We start from the raw sequence: 18,325 nt of genomic DNA on the forward strand, positions 1-18,325 counted from the left end.
CTAAAAGAGTGTGTGAGGGGGAAAGATCTCAGGTCCTTAAGTCAATCAACATGATGTAGAGAACACAATTTAGCCTTTTGAAACTTCTTTAACACGATATGTATTCTGAATATCATGATCATATCATAAAATGACATTTTATGTACAATATGAGACTGGTATGTGTTGATTTACACCTGTTTAAATATTGGTTCTCTCTCTAGTGTTGTCAAAAGTACCAACTTCGATACCAAGTCGGCACTGAAATTTAAAAAATGTGATGCTTTGAGTGCTGCTGAGTGGATTTGTAAACACCTCTGATTGGCCATTGTGTTCACACACTCATCAGATATGTCTGTGATTGGCTACAATGATCAACGCACGGGAGCGTTTTGAAAGCGGGAGCATTTGAAAGCAGCCACCTATCAGCGGACCGGTCCGCTGTTTTGCCTGCTTTCAAACACTCCTGTGTGTATCTGTGCAAGCGCTCGGTGAAGAGCATCATTGATGTCTATTTACAACATTTTTGAAGTGCTGATCATTGACCTTTTGTCTATATCTGTGTCATTCAGGCTCTGACTACCTTCTCAGAGCAGATGAGAAGTCGTCATGGAGTCGACCGGACTCATCTGCCTCTGGACAGTACACCTACACCATTCCCAGCCCTACAGAGATACACATCGTTACCAGACCAGGTCAGACACACAGCATGTGCACTACTATTAGCTGTATATATGTGCAAACATCTCCAGCTTTACTGCCAGAGCTCATCCAGCATTTGTGTGCTTGTGTTTGCAGAGCCTTTCATGCAGAAGATCGATGAAAGGCAGAGACTCGCCCGTGAACGGAGGGAGGAGCTGGAGAAGCAGAATGGTATGACAAACACACATACATTGTTATTAAAGACAATGTCACAGTGCCTTTGCAACACATTTAACTTCCATACTGTGACACATTTCAGAATGAAGCCGTATATTCAGTGTAAAAATGAGCTGGATGGGACTTTCTATCATATGATTGGCTTTTGGATGTTATGCTTGGATATAATTTTTTTGAATAACAAAGACAAGTATTGCTTAATGGTAATACAACAAAACGTAGGAAAGGATGTATGTTTGGTGTCTAATTGATGTTTGTTTTGTTTTTTTAACATTCTTGTGCTGCATCAGAGAATTATGGGAAATGTAGTTCAGTAATGCAAGACTGTCACCTCATTATGGAAGCTTGTTTCCGCTAAATAAAAAATAAAAAAGGTAATTGCGACTTTTTATCTCACAATTTTGACTTTTTTCCTCAAAATTGCAAGTTTATATCTCACAATTATAACTTTATATCTCACAATTATGACTTTATAACATGCAAAAAAAAGTAGAATTGTGAGTTTATATCTCACAATTCTGACTTTATAACTCACAATTCTAACTATAACTTTAACTAAAACAATTGTGTGTTATAGTCAGAATTGTGTGATATAAACTCACAATTCTGAGAAAGTCAATCGTAAGATATATTCAATTCAATTTTCAATTCACATTTATTCACAATATATATTTTTACAGAGAATGCATGTCAGCATTACAGTTTAGAGAATCTGGTATCGGATGTGACTGTCCAATATGTGGTTTCAGAAATGTACATATAATCATGCAGTTAGCTAACAAAGTAATAATTTAGGCAATTTAATTTACAATCACTGTTAGCAGTTTAACTGAAGGTAGAAGCAATGGATATAAACTCTCAATTCTGACTTTATAACTTGAAATTGTAAGTTTAGATCTAACAATTCTGACTTTATAAATCGCAATTCTGACTTTATAACCTGAAATTGCAGGTTTAGATTCACAATTCTGACTTTATAACTTGAAATTGTAAGTTTATCTCACAATTCTGAATTTATATCTTGCACTATATAACACACAAAAGACAAAAAGTCAGACTTGTGAGAGGAAAAAGTCACAATTACCTTTTTTCATTTTTTTATTCAGTGGCGGAAACGATCTTCATATCTCATAACTAATATAAATGAGTAGTGTTTTTATATCAAGCTTCATGGCTAGTCTTTATCCACAGTACACAAAATGTAAAAAACAAAATAGTCATTGCTAAAACTTATGAATAATATCTATTAGCTTTTGTTTCATATCCTTTATTTGACACACTCCCATATATGACTGAAATGTCATTCACAGAGGTCTTACATTTGCAGACTTAACTTGAAGGCATCTTAAGAACGGGCAGTTAATAATATGTACATGGGGTCAGTTTTGATTTGGTGGTGGTAAGAGTTCTGTGGTTCACTATGCAAACACACAGTTACTGTAGAAGTGACCTTTGATCAGAGACTCACTCAGTCCTAACGAGAGTCATAATGGATGAGCAGTTTAGTGTAAAACCAAAGTTACTGTAGATGTAGTTATTCCTGTGAGTTGTTGGAATGTCAATCATGTGAATTTGTCAAATCAAACCTTCTTCAACATGTACAGCCCAGGGGTACATTTCTCACTCTTTTTCCTGATCTTGCCTTTTTTACACATTTTGCTCTTCTGTTAGTGACTGCATGACTAACTCGAAGGGGCAGGTTGCTGTGGCGAGGTGCAGTTGTTATGTAAACTCTCTGCGAGGTGGTTACCAGGACACCCAGTTTTATGTAAGGGGTTAGAGGCCAAGACAGAGAGGCCAGAGAGAGATTGGCGGATTAATTTTGCTCTCATTAGATCACTGAAGTGCTTGGTTGCAAATTAAATTGATAATCCACAATGTTGACTATTAACATCTGCCTTTCTTATTATTTGTCCTTTTCCACCTTCTCTCATAGCTTTAGCATTAAACTATTTTTTGTAACCCTTTAAAGGGTTAGTTCACCCAAAAATTCATTTTCTCACCATCTTGTCATTCCAAACCCATAAGATTTTGGTTAATCTTTGAAACACAAATTAAGATATTTTTAACAAAACCCTATACATTTCTGTCCCTCTATTGAAAGTCCAGGTAACCAAAACTTAGAAGAACTAAAAAAAAGTCTTAAAAGCATCTTTAATTTAAACTTTACTTTAACTTAGCTTAAGACTTCTTATAATCTGTTAATCTCTGTGAAATTAGTAACCATTCATTTACAGGTTGTCGTGTACAATACAGTTATGCAATATAGTCCTTCAGTAACGGTCTCTTTGCAAATCTGCGCTGAATTATGACTGGTTGAACTTTGATTATTAGGGAACCCTAGGGCATCCTCATCCAGGAACAGAACATATTTGGTGGACATTCCCACATCTAGATACCAGCTGGACTATTTAGGAATGATATTTTGTATCCTCTTTCCTTCCTTCAGTGTTCCACTAGTCGTGGAAATGTTAAAAATTGTGATTTCCCGACCTCCTTAAGTTACACCAGAAAAGTTGTGTTAGGGTTGAAATTATAAAAAAAAATCACTGTATGCAAACATTTTCCAGCAAAAGTCTTTTTTTTAATGTATACCATGAAGTTATGTTATTATTAGGCCAGCAAAAAATCCTTGACTTGACTAAGGGAATTGATTGTGTGTGCAGCTGCACGGGGCTCCAAGTGGTTGGAGAGGGAGGAGAGAGCCCGACAGTTTCATGAGAGACAGCTGGAGGAGCGCAAGAAGAGGCTGGAGGAGCAGCGAGTGAAGGAGGATAGGAGACGAGCTGCTGTGGAGGAGAAACGACGGCAGAAACTGGAGGAGGAGAAGGTGAGGACACCAGGAAAAACCCTTCACGGCAGTTGTTTGTATATATTCACTTCCTGTATGTTTACATTTTATTATTTAACTTTATATTTATCATCGGTCATTATTAAAGCGCATTACAACAGTTTTGTCTCCAAGACTCCAAGCCCCCATTTGCCCACGACTATATTTGAAAGCCTTCTTACAGTATCTAAGCTGATATAAAAAAATAAACTTAACTCTTTTTTTTTTTTTTAAAGGTGCCCTAGAATTAAAAATTGAATTTACCTTGGCATAGTTAAATAACAAGAGTCCAGTACATGGAAATGACATACAGTGAGTCTCAAACACCATTGTTTTCTCCTTCTTATATAAATCTCATTTGTTTAAAAGACCTCAGAAGAACAGGCAAATATCAACATAACACTGTCACGTAACAGTCGCGATCATTAATATGTACACCCCCAATATTTGCATATGCCAGCTCATGTTCAAGGCATTAGACGAGGGCAGCCAGTATTAACGTCTGGATCTGTGCACAGCTGAATCATCAGACTAGGTAAGCAAGCAAGAACAATAGCGAAAAATGGCAGATGGAGCAAAAATAACTGACATGATCCATGATATCATGATATTTTTAGTGATATTTGTAAATTGTCTTTCTAAATGTTTCATTAGCATGTTGCTAATGTACTGTTAAATGTGGTTAAAGTTACCATCATTTCTTACTGTATTCACGGAGACAAGACTGTTGTTATTTTCATTTTTAAATGAAAGTCTGTATAATTCATAAACACAACTTCATTCTTTATAAATCTCTCCAACAGTGTGTAATGTTAGCTTTAGCCCATTAGCCCCAGGTTACTATCAAACTCATTCAGAATCAAATGTAAACATCCAAATAAATACCATACTTACGCGATTAGACATGCTGCATGATGAACACTTTGTAAAGATCCATTTTGAGGGTTATATTAGCTGTGTGAACTTTGTTTATGCTGTTTAAGGCAAGCGCAAGCTCTGGGGGCAGGGAACACGAGAATTTAAAGGGGCCACAGCCTAAATCGGCGCATATTTAATGATGCCCCAAAATAGGCAGTTAAAAAAATGAATTAAAAAAATCTATGGGGTATTTTGAGCTGAAACTTCACAGGCACATTCAGGGGACACCTTAGACTTATATTACATCTTTTGAAAACACGTTCTACGGCACCTTTAAAGAGCATTTTTATGTTATTGTTAAGATTATGTTAATAATGGTTGAGAACCATTGCATTACATTGTCATCACTTTGAAAGTAAGACCCATTTCTTATTGAAATACTAAAGGAAATAATAAAGCCAAACCATCTTGTAAAAAAGATCACATTAATATAGACTGCAGGATAAATTCTTGAAAAACAAAATAAAAAGGATGTGTTTGTCCAATAAAATGCTCTCTGGAAAGAAAATGCCCTTGTGTGTGTGTGTGTGTGTGTGTGTGTGTGTGTGTGTGTTCAGGCACGGTATGAGGCTGTTATCAGGAGGACCATGGAGAGGAGTCAGAGAGCCAGGCCGAAGTCGAACCGATGGAGCTGGGGAGGAACGCTTTCTGCTAGCACCTCTCACACCAGCGGTAAACACAGACATACATGCACAGAATGATTAATGTGATAATACTGTATAAAGAGATTCTGGAAAACCTACACATCCTCACGACACCTCAAATGATGCTGCCATCTTCAAGTGATTGTTCTTTCTGACTTTTGCCTGGATGACAATGAAATGAGTAAAAATGTTCCTGAGTAAAAATCACTATTGAGATTACATTTTAAAATGCTTTTTTTCTTAAAGCTCCAGGTTTGCTTTGCTTGTTCAGAGGGCTGCACAATTTGGCCCAAAATGCATATATCATGTCTTATCATGTATATATGATGTATAATAATAATAATAATAATACAGTTAATCAATTAATGCTAAATAAAAATAAACAAAATATGATATTATAATATTGTACCTTTTTAAAATAAAAAATTTACAATACAACTGTAAAATTGTTACTAATATTTATGGCTGTCTTAATTTCTTAAAGTCCCCCTGTAGTCAACAATTGTATCCTTTAAAATTCATCTTTGATCACGAAAATGGCATATTTAAATGTTTTTTTCCTTGGAAAAAAAAAAATTCTTCATGCCTTAAAATAGCTTGAATGTAACTTGACATCCTTGCCTCATGTAGTATACGTGGTTCTATGAATATGCTAATTAGCCCCGCCTCCACTCACACCAGTTCAGAGATCCACTCGTTGATGATCACACATCGACGTGATTGGTTACAAGGTAGTTTGTGACGTCAGAAACACCAGCAATTTCAAACCGCGTTTTTGAGACTGTCTTTAGATCACTGCAGTTTTAAAGAGAAAATACTCAGCAATGGTGCATTGACTTATGAATCCTAACATGGTTTGCCTTAAAGCACATTAAAAACACCACATAGACATATAAACAACATTAAAAACTTGATTTCCACCACAGGGGGACTTCAATTTTTAAACAATAAACATTAAGCTTTTATTTTTCTGGAAAACTGCAGGCAGCCTTTAAAGCTTCTCTTTTCAATTGCGATTTCAGTTCCAGTAATACAAGCTCACTTTAGCCTGGTTTTCAGGATTTAAAGTCCTAATATTACTGCCTTTTATAGTGTTTAAATATGAATTGAATATGTTTATGTATTCAGTACAGCACATTTCTTTATTCTCTGCTTGCATTTGCTGACTCAGAGCCATGAGTTCACCGCACACTCCCATTGTTTCCTTTATTTTCTGCTCCGTCAATATCTTTCTCACTCTCTCTCTCTGTATTGTTCTGTATCTCACTTCTTCCCTCTTCCTTTCACTGCCTCTCTCTCTCTCTCAGGTTTTGATGATTCTGCTCTCTTTCCATTGGATCTAGCTGGGCTGGAGCACTATCATGGTGTTTTCAGCTTGACACGTCAGCAGCAGTTTTGCTCTAAATGTGAATATGACCGTCAGTGTAGAGCAGCCGACTAGCAGCATTAGCTAGAGCTTGTAGCATCACCTATAAATTATTAGTTTTCTTTCCCGTAAGCAGTTAGCATGGACCCAGAAACATGAACAAGCTGCTTAACAGTAGTATGTTAGATGACTTGTAGACATTTTGTAGTTTCTGTTTTAGAGGGAAATTTTTTTTCACTTCATAGTCCACTTTTTTTTGCATCAACATTACTCTTAAATTTTTATTTTATCTTTTTTGCTTTTACACATTTAACAAAACAAAACTAACTTCAATTATTAAAGCTTAAGCCTTTAGATCACTTTTAAAAGATATTGTGAGTAACATTTCAGGTGTGTCCGAAGTTTTTTTTAAGTCTATGTAACCACTTTAAAATTGGGTAATTTCGATATAGGCGACGTTAGATCCTTTTAAAGGTGTTTAAAGACATCACAGATGTCCTGTTAGTTTTAAAGACATCAATGTGTCTGTCCATCTTGGGACACACAGATGGAAGGCAGATTGTGAGCATTAAGCAGATAACGGTGCCGTCATCCATTAGTACTCATAGCTAAGCACTTTTCCTCAGAACTAACTTAAAAAAATTATCATCCATTAGCTGCTGCAGGCATACACACAGTAGAAAAGTAAAGCTGATCTTTCCCTCTTCCCCAGTTTCTTCAGTGCATTTTACTGTATTACGCATTGAAGTTGTATTAAGTTTTGCATCTGATGTTGTATTTTGTGCCTGTGTGTTTGTAGATGCTGAAAGAAGGTCAGTCTCCACTATGAATCTGTCCAAACACACAGATCCAGTCATTTCCAAACGCCTGTCATCTTCCTCAGCCACCTTGCTGAATTCACAAGATAGAGGTAAACACGGACATCATCTCTTCAAAACAATCTTTACACAATCACATAGCCAAACAAGTCTCTTTTTAGATTAATAAGGATCACCTTCTTGAATTTAAGCCATAATTGATGTTTTTTTGTGTATCTGTTTTTGTGTGATTGTGCTGTACCGTCCAAGCCTTACAGAAGCAGACATCTCTCTCGTCATCTTGCTTGATTAAAAAAACACTATCTAAATCCCAAATATCCAGAGAGAAGATCCCTCAGGACAAACCAGCAGGTGGATTTTAGAAATCCAGAAATCTTTTTTTGCTCTCCTACTGGGTTTAAACCTGTGCTACCCAGGGCTCCAGACTGCAAATAAACCCATCATAAATGCAGTAAAAAGCATAAAAAGCAAAAATAGAATATCATTAGCGACAAATTATAGAACCTTTGTGTCGATATGTGACTTCAATTAAATATTCGGTAATTTTCTTTAAAATGCATGACTTTTGCTCCTTCACAGTACTCATTAACTGTTTCAGGAGTGACGTGTCAAAGTAAGAAACTTTTTACTCAGTAAAGTGCTTATTCTGTTTCAAAGTAGAGTGCATTAGTATTAGTGCCCACTTTTTCAGTGGCATTGGTTCTGGAAGTTTTTTTTTTTTTTTTTGCATAGGTATGTTAAAAAAGGCATCATTAAAGTGTTATGAACCAAACCAATCAGCTACAAGGTGAATCATAATATAAATTTTTAATTTGAAGCTAAAAAGTATTTAAAATTCAAACAAAATGACAAAGATAACACTGTACATAACAGCTTTAATAAGTGAAATAACTTCCTATGAAGCGGTTCAAATGACAAATTAAAGATGATGAATATATTACGTCATTTGTGGTGGTTCATGGGATTGTGCATTCCTTGTCCAGCTCTTTTGGCATGATTTGCTCCCCATGTCTCTGATTGGTGTAATTTTCTGTACAGCATCGTGTCATCGATTCAGAACCTCTGAACTCACAGCAAGTGTCTTTAAATGTGTACAAGTTATTTTTAAAAATAAATTTCCATATGAAGAAAATTAAGCTTTCTTACTTCTGGAACCTGACTGTTGCACTCTAATGCATCTATACAATTTAAACATGACCAAGTGCTTCTAAACAAAACAATAACAAGTCTATAATCAAGCAGTTCTGTAATTTGTTAGTCTTGAGCCCTGAGTCATGCAGTCTCTTCCAGTATTTGCAAATATTGCATGTTTGTGTAAGTTTTAAATGGTTTATACATTTGCAAATAATCTTTAACTAAATGATAATGGGGAAAAAGTTCTGTGTGTGCAATGCTGCATGCTTTGTTTGAGGGCTTCACTGTCATTTGACTGTATATTGTTAACATGTTTTTGATTATTAGTTCTTGCATGTTTTTTTTACAGCAGTTGGCCACCTTCTTAAAGACAACATGAAAACAAAACTGCATTAATTACTTTTTTAAATACATTTATTATTGTGCACAATTTGTGCATGTTATTTTAAAGAACCAGTTGACTTTAGTTTTCTGTTGCACGGCCATGTGGGGTAGCCAAAATAATATTAATTTCATAACTGACTTTTTATGATCCAGTCAAATCATTATGGATAAAATGAAGTCCCATCTTTTAAATATTACTTCATTTAGAAATATGTCGCTTTACAGGCATTAAATGGGTTGTGATTGCAGTTTCATGTTGTCTTTACACTAGTGTCTATGTTTAGGGCAACTAACTCCTTGATTGGTTTTTCCTTGATTGGTTGGGCTCAGTTAACACATGCATGATTTACTGTCACCAGCAGATGATGCAAATGGGTAACTTATTCTGGGCATACTGTATGAAGTTATGAATGCATGTGATGTGATGCATCTGTTTCAGTGCTCTACTGTTGCATGTAGCACTTTTGTCCTTTGCTGAAATATTAAATTTTTAATAACATTGACAGTATATAAGTGAGAATACGCATGCATTTGATTGTCCAGGTACGCGTCGCTTGCCTCTTACCCCATGGGAAAATACAGTGGTCAATCGACTACAGACACCAACACACTCCTACCTGGCCAGGAGTCGTAGCGCCATGTCTTTGTCTGGAGAAGCAGGTAGAACACAAACACATGCATAGCAGGATACAACTTAATAAATTTTTTTTTTTTTTTACACCTTCATTTTAGGTGTATTTAGGTTCTCACTTTTAACTAACTATTAACTTTTGCCTCAATAAACCCCTAATTACTGCTCATTAATAGTTAGTAAGGTAGTTGTTAAGTTAGGTATTGGGTAGGATTATGAGATGTAGAATATGGTCATGAAAAATAAGGATTGATATCTGTACTAATAAACAGCCAATATCCTAGTAATGTGCATGCTAATAAGCAACTATTTCATTGTAAGAATTGGGCCCTAAATTAAAGTGTTACCAGAAAAAAGAAACCAGTCCTCCACAATGCTAGGTTTCATTTATTTTGAACGGACAATAGATGAGCAGATGCAAGCCTTTGTCCATGAGCACAGAAAGACACATTTGACGCGTGCGAATCTATGAGCTGTTCTTCTGCGATTAGCAAACAGTGTTACTGCACGTGCCTCCTTTTGGATTGGAGTTTGGATTGCCCTAGAATGACTGTATTTGTCGTCTGACTGTATGCACCGAACTGTGACGTCCGTACAGTGACTGTTCGGGACGAATACATGTACCGTTACATCCCTACCTGACACTGCACAAAAAGTGCCTGCATTTGTCTGGTGGCAAGTGTTAATTTTACTCCCTAGCTAGTGAAAACTTACATGTTTTAAAAGTAGTATAGCTTTTCAAGCCCTCTTTTGACAAGTTTTGGTGAGGTGTGACAATATATTTTCTCCTTGTATAGCTTCAGTGTTATTAACTAATCCTTTGGTAGTTTATTGTAAAATAGCTAGAAATTATGAGAAGCTCATAGCTTATGCATTTTCAAAGTAGCCTTGATTTTTACAATAGTTGAACTTCAAGATATTTTCAGTGTGAACACACATTTACAAAGAAAGAGAGCAGAGAAAGAGGGGAATGAGAGTATTGCAGAACTGTGAGAGCTGTTTCTGGCAAGGCCCCTGTCCTAAAACAAAACACCTCTTCAAGACAGGCTTCTCTCTGCAACAGCTTTGCCCAGTTACTGCCCACTTCATCTTAAGTGTGTGTGTGTGTGTGTGTGTGTGTGTGTGTGTGTGTGTGTGTGTGTGTGTGTGTGTGTGTGTGTGTGTGTGTGTGTGTGTGTGTGCGCGTGTGTGCGCAGATAGAGCTGATGCTAATCTCTCAATGGCTTGTGCATATTTATAGCTGTCTGTTTCTTGCTAATTGTTTGGGGATTCTGTTATCAGCTGATTAAATTAAAGGCAACATTGGCAAATGCATCATCATTTGACTCATGAGGAATTAAATTGTCTACGTTCAGAATGAAATACTACCCTACTGCATACTGTGCCATACTATTTACTTCCTGCTGTTTTTTTATAATCGTGTGTGAAACACTTTGCCGTGTGAATACACATTTTAAACCAAAAGTATGCTACTTAATGGTCAACCTCATTATTTTGCATGTTTAATGTAGTAAGTGACATCCAGTTTCAAAAATTTTATTTTGCATTTTTATTTAAATTTCAGTTCACATTTAGCAAATGCAATTCTTTGCATACAGTAAATTGAGCACAGTATACATAATGCATACTGCAAAAATTGTATGGTAGTATGCCATTATGAGATTTTCCTCCCATCAGTGATGATCAGCGTTGCCTAATTTCTGTCTAGAGCTTTGTAGATACTAATACACACCTTTTTTTTTTTTTCTTCCCTTTCCACTTTCCCATCACTCATTCATCCCATTTTAACCCTTTTCTTTTGCGCACCTTCCTCCCTGTTGCTCCTCTTGTCCTTAATGGATCAATTTTATTTATCTCATAATACTCCCTGGTTGGCTAAACTTGACCATGGTACAGTGACCCCCGTTTGTCCTCGCTCAGCTTCCTGTCACCCAATGAGCTCCATGTCCTTCAAGTCCATCCAGTCACGCAGCGCCGAGCGACCAATCAAAGCAGGCCCTAATTTTGAGAGACCAATCAGAGCAGGGTTCATCCCTTCGGACGGCAGCGCTCGCAGAAAGACGACCCAGAATATCCTGGTATTGTATTGGTGTAAATATGTCCATGAATTTGTTTGTGTCTGTGCAAGTGCCCAATGCTTAAAAGAGTGTACTTAAAGTATATGATGGGCAAATGCAATGTGTTGATCTTTGTATGATGTAGTATGGAAGTACTGTAAACATCTCTTGAAATATGTATTTTGTGTATAGATTGACAGAAAGGATAAGGACTATGTGAGGAAGTCATGGAGTAACCTGTCATATCCCACTCCCAGTCTGAGCCTGTTCACACCCAAGAGATCTCCCTCACCTGTCAGTCAGCGCAGCAGGGCCACCAATCCATCCCCCAACAGGTATAAACTCCTTTTCTAAGATGGAAATGAGACTGTAAGGAATAAACGTTTATTCAGGATTTCATTCTGTCACAAGGTGCATCTAATTTTCATGACCAGGAGAGGTTTTTTTAATATTTCCACAAATATGTCTTTGTTTTTGGATGTTTTTTTTTTTTAAATAAATTGTCAACCAGGTTTTATTATTTTTGTGTAATTTTAGTTTAAAACTAAAATAATAACAAAAATAACAAATTCTGTAATAACAAAGCTTCATGATCACTGAAGACTGGAGTAATGATGCTGAAAATTCAGCTTTGATCGCAGGAATAAATTACTTTGTCAAATATATTTAAATAGTACACAGTTATTTTAAATTGTAATAATATTTCACAATATTACTGTTTTTTACTGTATTTTTAAATCAATAAATGTAGCCTTGGTGAGCAGACGAAACTTCTTTTAAAAACATTAAAAATCTTAGTGGTTCCAAACTTTTGGACTGTACTGTGTAAATATATATATTTATATTATAATGATTTCACAGTTACTCTCCAAATTAATATAGAAACAATTAAAAAGACAGCATATTTTAAATATTTGTTTAATGGCATCTTTTTATGAATGAAGGCTGGTATCACTGATACTGATAAACATTAATTATAGACCTTCAGCATTACAGTATAACTAAAAGCTCTCAATCTTCACATAAACCCATTATAATAAATGTCATATTTACCTGTGGACTTTCTACCTATCTAACTATACAGAAATTGTCAAAGATGTGAAACACTTCACAGTCTTCACTGCATAAATCTATGAAATACAGATTAATCCTAATTAAAGCTACAGTTTTCTCCGTTACCTTTGTTCTTTGATTAATATTAATGACAGACATCATAGCAAGCACTTATTATAATTGTAGTATAAATATACATTTGTGACCTCAACTTTTGGGGTTTCAAGTTTTATTGGTCAGATTGAAAAAAAATGACTTTTTTGTGTGTGTGTCTCTGTTCCTCAGGGGCTCTACTGCTAAATCCTCTCAGAAGACACCTAACCCCAAAAAGTCCAGGTCTCCACCTCCCCCAGCATCAATACCGCTGTCTCCCAGTAACCCGTCCTTATTGGCAGGCAATCTCAGGCCCAACAGAGTGACATCAGAGAGCCCGAGAGTTACCCCAGAAAGAGAGGGGGCTAAAAAAGAGGACGTTGAACCTCCTAAAATTGAGCCAGAGACTCCTGCAACTAAACCAGAGCCTTCTGCTGGTCTGTAGCACTGCGCAACCATTCATGAACCATAAAGTTTAATTGAACTAGCATAATTTATTCTATTTCTGTGCCTCTTTCTCTTTGTAGAAGGTTCTGGAAGTTCTCCAACAGCGCGGCCCTCCGCAGGCACGACAGATCCTGAGGAGGCATCTCGTCTGCTGGCTGAGAAACGACGGCAGGCCAGAGAACAGAGAGAAAGAGAAGAGGAGGAGAAGAGACAACAGGAAGTGGCTGAAAGGTGCGTGTGAGAGATTTTCATGAGCATAGATAGTTGTAACCTAGCTCAAGAAGAACAGAGGAATTGTGTCTTTGTAGCAGTTTTTCTGGTTATTATACAAGACTTCTTCAACTTATAAATGGCTGTTGAAAGCAAAAATGCTATGAAATGGGCATCATATTTTCTAAGAAAGAGTGATGCACTGGAGCAAAACTTTAGTAATAATTTATTAAAAATTAGTAAGAAGCAGGGTGGTGTTCTACAGCGGTGTCTAAATGTACATTGAACACAACCAAAGCACTATACACACATTTTTAAATCATCATGTGTCTTGTGTGTGTACAGGCGCAGCAGGGAGGAGATGGCCCGGAGGAAAGCAGAGGAGCGAGCGAAGAGAGAGGAGGAGGCACAGCGGCAGGCAGAAGAGAAGAAGAGACGAGAGGAGGAGGAGAAGCGATTAGAGGAGGAGAGAGCACAGAGGGAGAGGGAGGAAGCTGAACGCCTGCAGAGACAGGTACACAAACACACACAACATACACACAACAATCTCATTCATTCATCACATCAAACACAACACTCAATATGTGCTTTATTAAAGGGGAGAGTTAACCCAAATATGAAAATTATCCCATGATTTACTCACCCTCAAGCCATCCTAGGTGTATATCTATATCTTCTTCTTTCATTGAACACCATCTGAGATGTATTTAAAAATATCCTGACTCCTCAAATCTTTGATGGTTGTGAAGGGGGGCCCCATTTTGCAAAAAAAATGCATCCATCCATCATAAAAATAATCAATATGGATCCAGGGGGTTAATAAAGGCCTTCTGAAGTGAAGCAATGGGTTTTTGTAAGAAACATATTATAGTTAATTAAGTTTTTTAAATATGGATAACTAGCTTCCAGCAGATGGCATTAAAATGCATAAGTTTCAACAAAAATATGACGCAGCTCAGCTGTTTTCAACATTGATGATAATCAAAAATGTTTCTTGACCATCAAATCAGCATATTAGAATGATTTCTGAAGGATACATGAAGACTGGAGTAATGCTGAAAATTCAGCTTTGCATCACAGGAATAAATTACATTTTAAAATATATTACAATAGAAAACAGTTGTAATAATATTTCACAATATTACTGTTGTTGTGTTTTTGATAATCAATGCTGCCTTGGTGAGCAGAAGATACTTTTCAGAAACATTAAACAATCTTACAGATCATAGACATTTGAAAAGTAGTGTATATGTGTAAATAATTTGGCACTAATTATTATTTATATAATGTGTTTTATATGTATTAAATGCTTTAATATAGTCAAATTAAATGTGTAAAATAAAAAGATAGCAAAACTTGAACTTTCAAAATGTAGATAGGCTTATGTTTAATCATATGGAAATAAAACAAAAAATATATTGGCGCTTTCTAAAGCCAGTTTTTTTTTTTTTTTTTTTTTGGTTATATGTGCACTAAACATTAATGACTTAATTAATCTCAAATACTCATTAAGTTTGGCAGCCCTAAAGTTGATGCATGCTGAATAATGCATATATATAAAATTTCAAATGCCAGTGGCCTTTATCCAAATGTGTTTTTTGTGGCTCTGTATGTTCAGAAAGAAGAAGAAGAGGCTCGCCAGAAAGAAGAGGCAGAGCGTTTACGTCTGGAGAGAGAGAAACACTTCCAGAAAGAGGAGGCTGAGAGAATGGAGAGGAAGAAGGTGAGCTAAGTTCATTTTATTGGGTGACTTTTAAGGTAATTACAGGATTTTAAAGTTGCCTGATTGTGTTCTTGTCTGTCACAGCGCCTTGAGGAAATTATGAAACGCACACGCCGATCTGATCAGGTATGATGTGAAGCAACTGCTGCTGCCTTTTTGCCATTGTGGCCTTTCATTTGAAGTGCTGGCTTTTTTTCTAACACACACTTTCTGTTTTACACATTTTCTGTTTTGAAGAAAACCACCCCACAGAGAAATGGTGACGTCAGCCAGCAGAGTGGACAGGATTCAGGTGAATTGTGATTTTACACTCTGACCTGACTTTTTCCTCTGATCCATGAGTCTGTCATGAAGCTGACGTCATTAATGTCCCTCTCTCTTGTCTTTCTTAGCGATTTCAATATCCAGCAGTCCCTCAGTGAGTGTGTCGGCCCCTCAGGCTCCGGAGACATCTGAGACCGTACGCAGTGACAGTAACGGACACTCGGACCCCAGCTTCATTACACCCATACTGCCCACATCAGGTCACAGGTGAGATCAGAGTACTGTTTTTCATAATTAACCCTAAAAACAAATATGAAAAGCCAAGACCTGGTAGTTAACAAGCTGAGAAACTGCAGATAAAAGACTAAAATATATATTTTTTTATTGTAATATTACAAATATTTCTTATTTGATATGTAAAGGAAATAAGGTTGGAGGAAAATTCCCCTACTTGAGAGCTGCTTCTGGATAAATTATGTGGTTATAGAATAAAGTAATAAAAAGTTACAGCATTTGAAATCAAGATAGCCCTATTGTATAGCCCTTGACGCCCCCTAATGGGCATTTTTAAAATTGTTCCTGCATAATGAAAATCTTGTGAAGGACATGAGGGATTATGTTGATTTTAGACTCATTTTAATGAGTATGGGAGTATCCATTGTAAGTAATGATGTGCCACTTTCCACAATCGGAGCATGTTTCATGAAGTTATGAGCCAAAACATATTCATACAGTGGCATGAAAAAGTATGTGAACCACTTGCAGAATCTGTGAAAATGTGAATAATTTTAATAAAATAAGTGAGATCATACAAAATGCATGTTATTTTTTTAGTACTGTCCTGAGTAAGATATTTTACATAAAATATGTTTGCACTTAGTTCACAAGACAAAACAATAGCTGAATTTATTAAAATAACCCCATTCATAAGTATGTGAAGCATTGATTCTCAATACTGTGTGTGGTTACCTGATGATCCACGACTGTTTTTATGTTTTGTGATGGTTGTTCTTGAGTCTCTTGTTTGTTCTGAGTAGTTAAACTGAGCTCTGTTCTTCAGAAAAATCCTCCAGCTCCTGCAGATTCGTCAGTTTTCAAGCATTTTTGCATTATTGAACCCTTTACAACAGTGAATGAATGATTTTGTGATCATGAACAACCATCACAAAACATAAAAACAATTGTGGATCATCAGATAACCACACATAGTATTGAGATTCAGTGGTTCACATACTTATGAATGGGGTTATTTTAATAAATGTTTTGTGAACTAAATGTAAACATCTTTTATGTAAAATATCTTACTCAGGACAGTACTAAATAAAAAAATAACATGCATTTTGTATGATCTAACTTATTTTATTAAAATTATTCACATTTTCACAGATTCTGCAAGTGGTTCACATACTTTTTCATGCCACTGTATATTATTTACATATGGGTCATGTGGGGCTTCACGTACAAAAACTCACTCAACTTTAGTCAAAGCCCTAAACAATTATATTTGTTGTATTCTACTCTGTGAGACCTTTCAAATGACATATGACACCTGATTATCTGAGCTGTATGATGTTTTTGACACATTGCAGTACATAGAACAAAAAAGTATTTCATAAATTATGATTTTTTTTTTTTTTTCTTATTTATCATCAAATAATTCAGCACTACTTTGGAGTTAATCAAATTGGCAAAATTTAATTGTAAAGTTCAGACTCTAAGCTTTCAAATGACATTTTGTGTTGATCAAGGCAGTAGTTTTGAAAAATATGATTATTATTTTTTTTTTGTAGCTAGGTGGTGCCTGCGCTTGGTACACTCGGGTTAAGAGGGACGACTTGGCACTCGTTAAGAACTGATCGAAATTATTAGATGCATTAAAAAGCTTTAAAATGATACACATTTTGTTATTCCTGTCACAGGTGGTGGTGTACCTCTGGCGGTACACTTTGGGCTTAAAGGGTTAAATTAAAACTTCCTTCATTTGTCTTTATATTAAGAAAGCTGTAGAAAAATCCCATATTGAGATGCTTAATGCACATTAGGTATCATAATAGGTATGATATTAGGAATAATAATAAACACAAGTCTAGGAATAATAAAGTAAAAAACTAAGAAATAACAAATATAATAACATCTTTAAGCTACATGATATAAGAAATGCATATAAAACAAATGAGAAAGAAGTCATTAAGATTTACATCCTGGTCATGAGCCACTCCTGGGAGAAACTATCTCACAAGGAGTGCTTTCTCCAAAAACAACCCAGAGCACTTATGTACTCTAATCAGCAAACGATCAATTAACATAGGGGAGCGAATCACAAATTCCCACGCTCTGCCCCAACAGGCAAGAGGAAACTCGGGCTCATAACAGTAACTTTGGAAAATTTTTCACTAAATGAAGCTGTGTTATGTAAAAAATGGTCTGACACTGATGTGTAGAATCTGCATCTCTCCTGTCCTCTACTGGTGATCGGAGGAACTACAACTTTATTTTTATAAGCACAGTTTTACATTTATTAATTCAGTAGACACTTTTATCTACAAAAGCAGTTAATTCAACAATATGCTTAATCAGAGAAACTCAAACAGTTTGTAATCTGTGAATCATTTCTTCACTGCAAGTGTGGCTGCCCAATTTAGAGAAAATGGCGCTGTCACAGAAGCCTTCGAGGAGGTCATAGAGGTTCCAACGGCGAACAAACTGTCCCGTCAAGAGGGAGATGGAGAGGAAATGGAAAATGAGGAGGAGGAGAAGAGGAAGGCTCCCCTGTTGGCTTTCAGAGAGAACGGCAGCACACATGACGTGAGTGAACTGGAGGAGAACCCGGCACAGTAGAGTTCAGGTCAGTCACTCTGGACACAACACTTTCTTTTTTTTCTAGATTGCGGTGAC

At 36.2% G+C, this 18,325-nt stretch overlaps 1 protein-coding gene across 6 annotated transcripts in view; it reads left to right on the forward strand.

The window, feature by feature from the left end:
* Nucleotides 1-18,325, forward strand: part of map7b (microtubule-associated protein 7b) — a 42,869-nt gene that overhangs the window by 23,061 nt on the left and 1,483 nt on the right. Inside the window, exons 2-18 of one of the 6 annotated variants that reach the window (XM_067371279.1) lie at nucleotides 552-674; nucleotides 778-852; nucleotides 3,525-3,688; nucleotides 5,164-5,278; nucleotides 7,416-7,526; nucleotides 7,684-7,785; nucleotides 9,496-9,612; nucleotides 11,480-11,661; nucleotides 11,833-11,975; nucleotides 12,979-13,223; nucleotides 13,314-13,464; nucleotides 13,789-13,957; nucleotides 15,062-15,166; nucleotides 15,251-15,292; nucleotides 15,404-15,458; nucleotides 15,559-15,697; nucleotides 18,055-18,275. In XM_067371279.1, coding sequence (XP_067227380.1) covers nucleotides 552-674; nucleotides 778-852; nucleotides 3,525-3,688; nucleotides 5,164-5,278; nucleotides 7,416-7,526; nucleotides 7,684-7,785; nucleotides 9,496-9,612; nucleotides 11,480-11,661; nucleotides 11,833-11,975; nucleotides 12,979-13,223; nucleotides 13,314-13,464; nucleotides 13,789-13,957; nucleotides 15,062-15,166; nucleotides 15,251-15,292; nucleotides 15,404-15,458; nucleotides 15,559-15,697; nucleotides 18,055-18,268 — 2,252 coding nt within the window. In that variant the 3' untranslated portion in view covers nucleotides 18,269-18,275. Of the gene's footprint in view, nucleotides 1-551; nucleotides 675-777; nucleotides 853-3,524; nucleotides 3,744-5,163; nucleotides 5,279-7,415; nucleotides 7,527-7,683; nucleotides 7,786-9,495; nucleotides 9,613-11,479; nucleotides 11,662-11,832; nucleotides 11,976-12,978; nucleotides 13,224-13,313; nucleotides 13,465-13,788; nucleotides 13,958-15,061; nucleotides 15,167-15,250; nucleotides 15,293-15,403; nucleotides 15,459-15,558; nucleotides 15,698-18,054; nucleotides 18,276-18,325 lie in introns of those variants that run through there. The other 5 variants (XM_067371280.1, XM_067371281.1, XM_067371282.1 and 2 more) reach the window with 5 other exon arrangements.

This window comes from Chanodichthys erythropterus, chromosome 20 (assembly GCF_024489055.1).
Source record: "Chanodichthys erythropterus isolate Z2021 chromosome 20, ASM2448905v1, whole genome shotgun sequence".
In the NCBI taxonomy this organism is placed as follows: Eukaryota; Metazoa; Chordata; class Actinopteri; order Cypriniformes; family Xenocyprididae; genus Chanodichthys; species Chanodichthys erythropterus.